This window comes from Pipra filicauda, unplaced genomic scaffold (assembly GCF_003945595.2).
Source record: "Pipra filicauda isolate LSUMZ 115617 unplaced genomic scaffold, ASM394559v2 scaffold3_size10097308_pilon, whole genome shotgun sequence".
Taxonomy (NCBI): Eukaryota; Metazoa; Chordata; class Aves; order Passeriformes; family Pipridae; genus Pipra; species Pipra filicauda.
The window spans coordinates 3,726,889-3,739,444 of record NW_024104532.1 but is presented as its reverse complement, the minus strand read 5'-3'; the positions used below and the strand labels follow the sequence as shown (position 1 = coordinate 3,739,444).

General features: G+C 44.4%; 1 protein-coding gene across 1 annotated transcript in view; it reads left to right on the top strand.

Annotated features, from left to right (window-relative positions):
• ERGIC1 (endoplasmic reticulum-golgi intermediate compartment 1) overlaps window positions 1-12,556 on the top strand; it is a 59,189-nt gene that overhangs the window by 24,572 nt on the left and 22,061 nt on the right. Inside the window, exon 3 of the mRNA XM_027718584.2 lies at window positions 4,452-4,524. Within this exon, the coding sequence (XP_027574385.1) occupies window positions 4,452-4,524 (73 nt within the window). The remainder of the gene's footprint in view (window positions 1-4,451; window positions 4,525-12,556) is intronic.

Here is a 12,556-nt window from a genome sequence, read left to right as displayed (position 1 = left end):
GCCCTTCCCATCTGATTTCTGCTGAAGCTTTAGTTCAGTATCACTTCTGGTGCTGAAGGCTTTCTGGAATAGGAATGGATTTACTGCAGGATTTCTGCAGTGGTTCTTGGATGGTAAAAAGGCCTTTTTAAAAAAAAAGTTTGAGGTTTATTAGGGAAGAAGTCAGAGATCAGATTACAGAAGGAAAGAGATGGAAAAGAGCAGCTCTGCTTCTGACACCAGGGCTGAAGAGGCCAGGGCTCCTAGGGAGGAAGCAGCTAAGGGAGAGTAAGTGTTGGGGAATTTTGGTGGAGGAGAGCAGGTGAGCTCGAACATAAGCAAGTTCAGAAGCCAACTGGAGGGTTATTGAGGCTTTATTGGGTATGGTTTTGTGATTTCCAAAGTTGCAGTGAATGCTGCATACAAGATATTTGAGCTCTGTGTAGCAACCCTTCCAGCTACGAACATTTTTTTAGGAATGAAGTAACCTGGAACAATCCACTGCAGTTTACTTGGAGAGAGGTTTTTGTAGAACAACACATCCCCTGCTGTGGACTTCTCTGAAAAAGTGTATAGAAGTTACTCATTCCTTTTCCTCAATAAAATTCTCTTTTTTTAGGCAGCATTCCTGTGCCCTCAGCCAGTCATGCCCTCATTGTACCAATTCCACCAGTTCTTTGCCAGCTTTCCCACCCCCATGCAGCGTGTCCGTGGTGCCACACAGGGCCACTCCAACAGATCTGACTAACTTGGTGACAGCTTGGCCATGTTTGGGTATGGAAGCAGCAGCAGCAGCACACGCCCTGGCTGGCTGACAGTTGGCATCTGGCTGGACAGGAGCAGTCGGACACAGCTGCTGGAATGATCCTGCTATTTAACAATCCATGTGGATGCATAGTTTGCATGCACATGTTGTATGCACACATGGAAATGTTATCCAGAAATACTCGGTGCTGTTTGGGGGCTGGAGTTTTAAATACACATCAGGAAATATCAAAGTTATGATTCACATGGCGTCTGTAACAAGACCCGTTCCTTGGACTTCATAACAGTTTGCTCCATTGAATAATAAATGCTAATAATTTTATGCCTTAATATAGACATGGATCCACGTTCTCAGTCTGTGTGATGTGTTAAACGCTTTTTCTTTCTTTTATTTCTTGTGGGGTGGGGAGAAAAAGCCAGGAATGTACATAGATGGGATATGTATCAGAAGCGATATGTACAAAAAGGTTAGTGTAGGAATGAAAAACTTGGCAGAATTTCCCATCCTTTTGGGATTAAAGATTAGCCAACAGCAGTCTGTCTCTACCTTTGATATATTGATTGTGTTAACATATTAGGTATTTAAGAAACCTGTCTTAGATGGTCCTTCGAGCTCTGTGGGAACGTCGCAGTGCTCTTGCAGTTACGTGAAGCTTTATGCATGAATTGTTTGATTCTGTCTGATCCTAGCCTTTAATCTACTTTTCCAAATATCATGCAGTTGTCAAATGTGGGTGGTGGAACTGCACATTTGCATGGAAGCAAGTGAAAGCCTTCACTATGAAATAAGCAGCTGAAGTGCATAAATTCTTATGCTGGGAACATCATCTGTGCCCGCAGCTCCACACTAAGGAGAGGAGCTGGTGTTCTGCATCTGGGAAAATACTGGTTCTGGAGACAGTTTAACACATGAGGCTTTCACGTGAGTCTCATGCTAAAGACACCCCCTGTCCTGAGAATGTGTGTGTGCAAGAAGAGTTTAACATAGGAGCAGCCACGGTTGATGCAAGTGTCGTGCAACCCAGTGTCCCCTTGCCAGGAGTGGTCAGCAGCAGATGCCAGAGAAAGAGCACAGGGACAGGTTAAACACTTTACCAGGCTTTGCTCTTTTGGTTTCTGAAATTCCTGAGCTATAAGTTGTTCCTTTGTGTTTAGTAGCCCTTAGTGGATTTCTTCTTCAGGGTGTGTGTGATTCCTTTTTGAAATCTTACAGATTTTATTTTTTAAGCGTCCTCAACACCCACAGTGAAGAATCTTCAGAATTTAGTTGTGTTCTGTAAAAGAAAACCTTCTCCTGTTTTTAACCTCCCCTTTCATTCCTGTACTAGAAGAGACAGTGAGTGGTTGTTGCCCATTCGTCTCCTTTAGATCCCTCGTGATTTTATATTCCCCTCTCATGTCCACCCTCAGCAATCTCTTTTATGGGCTGAAAACTGACTGTGCAGTTTGAAGTCTGGCAAAAGCATTGAGGAGCTTTGAAAGTCAGTCCCTGCCAGGTGCTTCAGGGCATTCTTGCAGGATTTTTTAGATGTAGGTTAGTGGAATTTTACTGTGCTGTATTTGGTAAGTATTGTCATAAGCCTTCCCTGCAAGAGCTGAATTGAAAGATGGACTTCAGGCAGCACATACTTTCTGTGCTGGAAAAGAAAATAATTTGATGATACAAGTGGCAGAGAAGAAAGTTAAAAAATTGGAAGAGAGAGGAAGCTCTGGGAGAGAGTTTAGAGTTAGTAGTACCAGGCTTGCCTGGAAGTGCTTGAGAGCAGAGAGGTCTAGCTGACGCTGTGGAAAGCCTTTATGGGATGGTAACAAGCAGTGAGGAATATGGGAAGCGATTAGAGAAGAAAGGGTTGTCTATGTGAAATGCTCTCCCCTGAATTCTGCCACAGCTCAGAGATCTCATGTCTCTGCTGCTCTGTGACCAACAGTACGAAACGCTGGATCGACGACTCTTGTGCCTCGGTCACTTTTTTTGGGCTCTTACGTAGGTGTGTAAGTTCTCATAAGAATTTGCTGCTGTGCTTTAAGCAAACAAGCAGCAAGTTTCTCCTCCCCCCACACTGTGTGGTGCCCCGTGCCAGGGGCTCAGCTGGGTCACAGCCGTGGTGATCTTCCGTGCCCTGAAAGCTAAGACTTGGAAGCAAGTGTGTGACCCTCTGAGGTTTCTCTTTGGAAATTAATATCCCCTCTTGCTTCCAATTTTCCTACTGGTCTTTGTATTTTTTTCTCTCTTCCTTCATCCTAGCTAATGGATTCTTTGGGATCTCTTTTAATGCCTTGCACTTCACAGAGGGTCAGTAAACGAATCCACCCTTGAAATTCTTCTGATGAGGAAGGGGAAACAACGCATTTCTCTTTCCTCAGAGCTATCAGCTGACTAATCTGAGGAATGAGGTCACTCAAGGGTCTGTCTCAGTACTTGCCCTCAGTACCTCTTCTTTCCTTCCTGTGCCTCTCACATTCTCTACCGAGGGAGTTTGGACTGATGCAGTTGTGATAAAATTATTCCCTAGCCTGTTGTTGCTTGAGCTTCCTGAAAGAATGGATATTTGGGATGTACAGGTCATGTGGTATAAAGTTGAGGAACAGGGTTTTTCTAACGTGTTTCTCAATCCTAATTAGCGGCTCTGGTAACTGGTCATTTCACAGAGTGCTCGGTCACTGCAGCTGTGCTGGGATGGAGGGATGAGCCGGATTGTGCTCTGGTTGTCACAGCCCTGGAAGCTCCTGCCAGTTCCTGCTTTACTCTTTTGCAAGTGGTTCATGGTGGACTTGGGTATTTTATTTAATACAGATACACATTGCAGCCCTGTCTCCTTCACTTGGCACAACCTTGCCTACTCCAATCATCCCTGCTCCATAGGATTTACGGCTGTACTTCCTTCCAGCCCCTCTGTGTGGGTCAGTGACCCTGTCACTGCTGTGTGAATGTCACTGCCCAATTGTTTGAATAGTTTCCTGATGAAGAGTAACCAGTAACATGCCAGTTACTTTGGGTTCCCTCCGTGGAACTCCAGGTTCAAATTCTTAGAAAAGACGTGGGACTTGTCCAGGTTCACAATTCCTTCACTGGGAATTTTCCCTCTCTGAAGAGTCAATCTATCAGCAAATGGAGAAATTAGAGAAATATCAGACATTGGCTACACTAGTCCATTACCATTATTGCCATTATTGTCTCTGCTGTACCAGCTCTGCCAAGACCAGGCTGTGAGATGACTTACACAGAGCTTTGGAACTTGAGAAGAAACCAAAATGTCTCCTAATCCACAAAACACTGTGTTATCTGACTGTATGCTTTTGAAGCAAGGAGGTGCTGATTTTTCTTCCTTTCTGGAGGTTTTAATTAATTAAAATGTGGAGCAAAGGCTCCAAAGAAGTCATGTCAAGCAGCTCTGTAAAGAAGAGGGAGAGCTGGCAGACCAGCATTGTGTGCTGGAGATGGAGAATGCAAGAGCCGTGGGGAGATGGAAATCATGGTGGAAAAAGTAGCCCAAAAATGATGATACCCCTCAGGATTTTGGATATTGGCATTTTGGTGAAGTCACAGCTCTGATGGCTCCTCTGGGTCATAGACTCTAAAGAGTCATAGTTCTCAAGTGTGTCTGGTTGGCAAATCCATGAGGGGAATCATATGCCTGTGTGAAAACAGTTTTTGTCTTTGTTAGTGAAACAAAACTAACCTTTTCCTCTCCTTGTCTCTGTTCCAGTCTCTGTCTGCTGCTGCCTCTTCATACTGTTTCTCTTCCTGTCTGAGCTCACCGGATTCATAGCCACTGAAATGTAAGTAAAAGTCATATTTTCCCTTGTTTGTATATATGTGCATATATGGATCTTTACAGCTTTACTGTTACCTGAGAGAAATATTCCTGTAATTTCACTAACTCACTTAGTTGCCTGATGGGGTTTGGATTCCTTTTGGTTGAGTCCAAATTTTCAAACATTCATTCAGTTTTTTAATTTACTAAAATACACTAAGCAAACTTGGTTCTAAAATATTTCTGATAGAGAAAACTGTTCCAGACCTGCTTGATCCTTTATTAGCTGCATGCTGGACTGTTCTGTGAGTACAGTGAGTATTTTTCACGTGACCACAGATCACATCAGTGCTGTGGTGACCCAGTGTAAGGTAACAGGAGTGCCAAGGTGATCAGTGCCATCAAGTGCAGTTTCCCTCTTCCTCCTTAAGCTGTTGATTTCTTGTCCTCATCTGAGACTTGTTTCCCCTCTCCTCCTGAATAGGCACTTTCCTTTGTACTTGTTTGATTCAAAGTGGTTCTCAAAAAGTTGTGTATTTTTCGTCAGTGATACCATATGTTTAAGTGTGTGGTGCCTCCTGGTTGGATTCACATGGCTCTGAGTGTGGGTCCCATTGCAGATACAGTGGGATCTCTGACAAGGTGTTTTCTTTCCTCTCCCTTCCCTATGGATAAATGGGTATCACATGCTGCCAGTCTTCCCTGGATACTTATGCAGATGCTTTTCTGAAAAGTAAATTGCATAAAATATGAGTTATTATTAATTAATATAAGTTATTCCTTTTTTTAATGTCAGAGCTGACTCTGATACATGCAGATGGCTTTATTCGTGTATGAGTTTTTTTCTTCTTTCAGTTGAACCTGACTTGGAAACCTAGTTGACAGGTTTTGTGCCTGAAGAGTTGTTGTCCCAGGTAGAGACAGCTTTGAGCAAAATGGAAATAATTCCTGCTCTTAAAAATTGCTCATAGAACAAGTATTTTAGTTAATCAGATTTTATTTTTTCCCCTGTTCTCATGTTCCTCCTGCCATGAACTAAACTTTTAGTATCTTTTAACACAGGTGCCTTTGTTTTGGGCTCTAGGAAACGTTCTCCATCATCCTGCTGATGTAGCAGTGAGCTCATTAGACTGTGATGCACAGTTCCTGGATAGTTAGGAAGGGTGGAACTTCTGTCAGACTCACATGATGGTCCAGGTAGCAACAGATGTCACTGCTGAGCAAAAAGGCTCTGAAATGCGTTGGGCTCCTGTGCTGTGTTTAGATTGACCATTCTGATAACCATGAGGCTCTTTCATTGTTTTTGTGCAGCTCTGTCTTGGGTCAAAAATATAATTTCAGGAATAATTTTGACCTTGACTAATGTTTAACCTAAAGACAGAAGTGTAATCAAGCTCTAGCTGATTTTTTGTGCCTGTTGCGTCATTCCTTCCGAGATGGTATCTTAGGTTTCTTACTCGTTCCCTGTTTCTTTGAATTCAGTTCCCTGTGTTTGCTTGTGAAATACTGGGGCCACCTTATCAGTCACTTCACAGAGCTGAATTTCCTTGGATTTCTTGTTTTAAAAAACAGAGAAAAGCTGGACAAATTGCTTCAAGTAAAATAGCACTTTTTCTTGCTCTCCTCTTAGATCTCCTTCTCTCATCTGCTTTTCTTTTTTCTTTTAGTTAATGCCTTACAGGAGGAATTAGTAATATCTGCCTAATTTTGATCCAGGAATGCACATGCCTTTATGTGGTACTTCCCTGACTAGAAATTTCTTTTTGAACAACAGAATTGTATGATTCTCTGAGGGCTCTTCATGCTTTTTTCTTAACTAGATGATGCATTTTCCACAAAGATATTGGAGGTGCTGTTAAGTTCCTGCATGCTCAGCTGACAAGTTCCTCATTAAAACCTCAGAGAGATGGTAACTGCCTTTCCCAGCAGGAGCTGTGTGGGGAGAAGGTGTTTGCAAGCAGTAAAGCAGTAAAATCTTAGAGGGGGTGTCATGGAAGAATCTGAGACAAATGACTGCAGGAACCTGATTCGTCATGGACCGTCCAACACAAGAGCTCAGAGAGTATGAAAACCTCCTTGTGATGAGTTACAAGTCATCAGACTCTTGCTGGGAACATTCACCCACAGCAGTTGTGAAAAGGCTCCCCCAGGACAGTGGAAATACTTCAGAAAGTCACTTAAAGTGCTTCCCAGTTCAGTGACTTCGTGAAGCAGGAGTAAACTTTTCTTTTTCCATTTCTTACTCATTGCTTTCTCTTCTGAGAAACCCAGTACAAAGTTGTTGTGAGCCTCTTGTGCTTCCCTTTCAGTCAGGTATTACTGGCAGTGCGTTGTGACAGCACTGGGAATAATGAGAGGGGAGCTCTGCGTGATCTGGAACTGTGTGAGAACTCTGTGCCTCCATTTAAACTGAGTGGTAGCAAATAACAGGGGAGATATTATCTCACAAAGATTTTTGAGCCTTGTTTGCCCATGATTCAAATACTTAAGAAGATATGGAAGATTCCTTACGTGCAAACTGTTCAATTCTCTTCAACTTTTATTACAAGCTTCAAGTTTCCTTTGTATTGAGTCTCTCACAACAGATATCTCCCCCAGAGTGAAGTTTCCTAATATCAGCCAGGATCTGAATGATTAATAAGAGTGTGCAGTTACATGGGATGAACTTTCCTGCTTTGCCAGTGCCAGCTGTACTATGAGACTGCATCACTCTTTCTCCTGTTGTGTCATATTTCCCTTAAAGGGAAATATGGCTTGCCAAAGCCAGGTTGAATGCAGGGATGGCTGCACATTTTTGATGGCAAAGTGAAATTGGGAGCACTTGGCCTGGTGCCTCCTGTCAGACACAGCAGGTTCTCTGCTGTGGACTCGTGGTTACCTCACAGCACGGTTACAGCCAGTAATTGTGCGTGGTGTGTGTGCATGGCCAGCCTGCTGCAGGGCAGGCCAGCACCAACCTCAGCAGTGGTGCCCACAGGATTCACTGTCTGACTCTCACCAGTGAGAGGTTTCTTTGGTGTCTGCATTTAAAGCAAGAGGTTACTGTGGTTTGTTGAACTCGTGCTGCAACGTGAGAAAAGAAGGTCTGCTCTGCACCACACTAACCCCTAATACTTGCTGGCTTCTACCCATTGTTGGACTTTCTTCTACATTCATATGACTGTAGCAACTTAAATTCCTGGTATTACTAGAAATCTCAGTTTGGTCACTCTTGCCCAACTTCAAAGCTGTGTTTCCTTGACCAGCCCATTGTCATAGCATTTATAGTCTCAGCTGCTAAAGACTTGTCTGGGTGGCAGAAAGCCAAAAAATTACACCCTCATCTCGAGGATCACAGTCATAACACTAAACCCAAATATTACCTACAAGGGGAGGACAGTGTGCATCACAGTAGCTGTGTCATAACTCGTGTGAGCATTTCTAATGAGCACTAAGATTGTGTCTGTGCACAGGAGTTGACTCCAGTTAGGAAGTCGAACTAAGACACTGTGGTGTGTTCCAGGGGACGCACAGGAAGCTCATGGAACAGGTAACACACTGTAGAGACACATCCTATTTTGCTGCTGACTGGTTTCCTGTGGAGATGAGCCCTGAGTAGGGTAGAAAACTCAGCTCATCTTGTAGGTTTATTGTGTGACCCTAACAGGCCTCTGAGCAGCCATGAAGGAAATCAAAGCTTGGTTCTTAGGTGGGGCTACATCCTTCTCAGGAAAAACACAGTGAAGGGCTGGTGAGGGAAGAGAGTTTTTTCTTTGCTCAGACACAACACATCGTTGACATTAAGGGGAGGGGGAGTTTAACTCTGGAAATCAAGAATCTTCTTGATTTTTGTGGGTTTTTTTCTTATTTGTCCAAACTGAGAGTGACTGAAGACTTAGTCCAAACTTCAGGCACTGGAAGGGGCTGCCCAGGGAGGTGGTGGAGTCACCCGGGAGGTGTTCAAGGGGCAACTGGATGTGGCACTCAGTGCTCTGGTCTACTTGACAAGGTGGTGAACAGTCGAAGGTTGGACTCAATGATCTTGAAGGTTTTTTCCAATCTTTATCATTCTATGATTCCAAACCAAGAACCTAGATGATGAATCCCCTCAATTCTGTAAAAGACAAATAAAGAAAATGAGGTCTCTGTTCCACATGTGAACCTCTGCAAAATGAACAGCATCACTGTTGTCCCACTGAGCCAATGACTCAAGTGGCTGAAGAAACAAAGCTAAAGTGTTGAATGTGTCTGGTATTTCCTGGGTAAGAGGTTGAGAGTAGTCTGAGGGCTAGAAATGGCTCGTCCTGCCTTCAGCAGCCGTCCTCATTCATCCTGCTGTTGTGTTGCAAATCAAAAGCATAGAAATCACCTATCTCTCTTCTAATTAACTCAGATCTGCGCTAGACGTTAATAGCTGGCAAGATGGTAATCTTGCAGTTTTATCACGGTAATTAGGTCATGAATTATGTCCTGTAAGATCAATAATAGTTTTCCAAGTATTCCATCATTAAGGAGTAAAGATGTAATTACCTACTCTCATCTGCCTTGCATTGGCAGCCAGGGGAAGGGGTAGGAGGGTATGAATGTGGTGCTTGTGGTATGAATGTTGCTGCTCAACACTAATTCATCTGCCACAGCACACTGTAGAAAGCAACAGACTGTTCCTGGTAGTGTTTTTTTTTCTTTCTTTTTTTTTTTTTAATGTAGTAACGGACAAAAAAACTATCTGAAGTGACAAGTTTGCTAATTGGAAGGCTGTGGCCCCCTGCAAGCCAATTAATTACTTCAGCAGAATATCTGTAATAAAATTACTGTCTTTGCAAAAAAGCATAAATCATGAATCATAGAATCATAGACTATCCTGAGCTGGAAGGGACCCACAAGGACCATCAAAATCCAACTCCTGGCCCTGTGCAGGACACCCCAACAATCCCACCGTGTGCCTGAGAGTATTGTCCAAATGCTCCTTGAGCTGTGGGAGGCAATATCCAAATAATTTCTTCACTTAAAGTGACTGGATTATTAAGGTAACTGGGGACCCTCCTTGCTTTAATCTTACAGAAAATACCTTGGCCAATGAAGGAATGTCTCACAGCTCAGCCCCTCGGCTGGGTTCACGTCCCATGCAGCACACCCTGACTGTTCATGTTCAGACTGTCAGGAGTGTGGGAGGAAGCAAAACACCGGGAGTTTCAGAGACAAACGTTACTTGTCCACACTGGATTCATTTGCATGCCCAAGACTGATCCTGCAGAATTGTTATCAGATGTGCCTTCAGAGACTTTTTGTCCCAGAGCTCTCCAAAGTGTGTGGGATGTGTCTTGTGGCTCTTGGCCCATGAACATTTTAGCAACTCGCACGTGCAGCAGTGTCATCCTGGTGCAACAAGGGTTTCTTGTGCTGTAGACCGTAATCTTGGAGCATAAGCCAAGAAATGCCACAATTCATGTGTTCTGACATTAAGCTGGAGATGCAACTCCAATTCTACCAGCTCATCCAGTTGAGGCAGATGAAATGCTGGAGCAGACTAGACCAGCATGGGCAGTAGAGCCTCGTGGACAAAAGGGGATGGGAGTTGTAATCCTGCTCTTGCCACGGACTGACTTTGGCACAGGCAGTTTTCTGTAGAAGGATGTAATACTTAGCAGCCCTGAGAGGTAGGCAGGTAAGAAGCTTAATTAATGTTTGCGTAGTAACCTGGAGATTACCTAATAAAAGGTGTTATACATTTGTGAGGGGTTGTTGTGCCGTTTGTCCCCGTGGACGTGTGTGGGTTACAGGAAGCGGAAGGTCGTGTCATGATGTCATTGGCAATTTCTGACTCAAATCTACATTGGCGTCTTTCGAACCCTTCTCCTTCTTCCTGCCTCCTGGAGAACTGTAATTCCTTCCTTTGTAGGACAGCATGTTTTCTGTGCCTCACAGCTGAGCCGAGACCTAATCTGGGACAAAGACCTTCACAATGAAGAACTGATTGAGATTCAGGAGGCAGGAGGAAGATCACAAATGGCAGAGCAATAGACACATGCACAGCTTATTACACAGTAGAGAACTTGCTGACCTGATTGTTGTTTCTTCATACAAACTCAGGAGAAGATGGGTTATTTGTCCTGTGTTGGATATTCTCTGGTCTGGTACAGCTGAAAAGATGGTAGTGCAGGAATATCAGCTTTGGATGGTTGTATTTCTGGAAGGTGGTTGATTAGAGCTGAAATGGCAAGTGGAGCCAAGAGAGCTCGTCTGAAAAAGTCTTTTGAGAAGCTTTGGGCTCTCTCAAGAGAGAATAATTATTTTCCCTCTTAAGCTTGGGGTCCTGGAGACCAGAGAGTGCCTCCTGGGAGTTGGAGGACAAGGTAAAATACAGCTTGCTGGAGTAAGTGGTTGTATTTTCTCTATGGCTCGTGACATGGGAGGAGGCTGCCTGTTTGTTTGCTGAGAAAGAGTAAGAAAAAAGGCTAAAACTTGAAGCAGAGACTTAGGACAAGGAGGACACAGGACAAGGAGGATTTGTTTAGAGAGCACCCCAGCAGTGTGTGAAGCTCAGAAAGGCTGATGCAGTGCCCACCCTTGTATTCAAAGAGCCACAGGTTCTTCGGCTGTTGAAGTGCTGAAGTGTCTAATGTTAGCGTCCAGGGCTGCTGGGTGGAAATAGGTTACTGGGGAAGTTTTGTTTCTGGGGAAACAAAGCTGTTGTGTCATAAATCTGAGACCTAAAGTGTGGGGAATGGGTCTGACTTTCTTTGGATAAAATCTGAAAGCGATGCCCTGCCCTCTCGCTGCGGTTGTCCCCTTCCCTTCGTGCCATTTGCATGATCTGCGCGCTTGGCCAAAGGGTCCCTCCAACTTTTTCCATGTAATGCTGCAAGTTTGTAAGCAAATGGGATAAGCAACTGAGAAGCCCCACTCAGGAATGTGAAGTATTTCCAAGTGGCTCTTTCCAGAAGTGAAGCAGATTCCTTCTGTGTGGATCACGGCTCCTGCTGCGCTGAAAAACTTTCCTCCCTTTCCTTGGATCGGTGGTGGGAGGCTCCACAGGGGAGAGGTCCACCTCTCACCTCTCCTGCTGCCCTCATTGTACTTCCAGAGCTCTGCACCTCACCCCTGCTTTATTGTACTGCTTTTATTCAAATATTCCTTAGCAGCAGCCAGTAAAAAATACCAACTCCTACATACTTGGGGTATTCGGGGAAGGTACACACCATCTTTGGAGTCACAATATGACCCTGTACACTGTCTCTCTAAACAGCCATAGGAGCAGCTGCATTTACAGTGTCTTTCTGCCTGACCTCAGGTTTTATTTCTATTGTGACCATCCCACATTCACTGTTAAACCACTGTTACTCCTGAAACACTTTATGTTCTGGGAGGGTCAGCTATAAATTAGAGACAGCTTCATTTCTTCCACAAGAGACATTATTCCTTCAGGGAATAGGAGAGTGGCTAGAGGTGGTAAGTAGTGCTTTTCCCAACATCCCAGGATAGTCTGATTAAATAAGAGAAAGACTGTGTGCAATTTGGCTTCTTGGCCCTGGGGAGGAGGATAGGAAGGAAGGTGTGAGTGCCAACCCTCTGCCAGCTTCATCCAGATTTGGGTGGCAGTGGTTCACAGGGAGGTCCTGGAAGGAATAGCCTTGACCCTGAAAGTTTGTTTTATCTGTGAGGTTTCCAGAATGTATTTTGGGAGTGAAATGTCCAGTTTGTTGAAAGCAATGCTTCTTCTGATGTTTCTTAGCAAGTGTTGTAGCCTGTGATGTGTTGTCGTTGTGCCCTTGGTTCCCCATAGTGAGAGGGAACCTCAGTAACACACAAAGGATTCATTCTGGAGCCCCTGATAGGAAACCTTGCCAGATTTGTCAGCTGGGGCCCTCAGCAAAGGCTGATGCTGCCATGAGGAGGCAGTGGCTGGAGCTGGGAGGGAGAAGCAGGATCCAACCAGCCAGGTGCTCCGTGAAAGGCAACGCTGCAAGTTGAAGGGAGGGGAAGGAAGGACCAACTGTCACGAGCTGTCAGATGTCTAAAGAGTGATAGATGGGGTTATGAAATTTGGAACGTGAGTGGGAGAGGGGCAGGGGGCTACT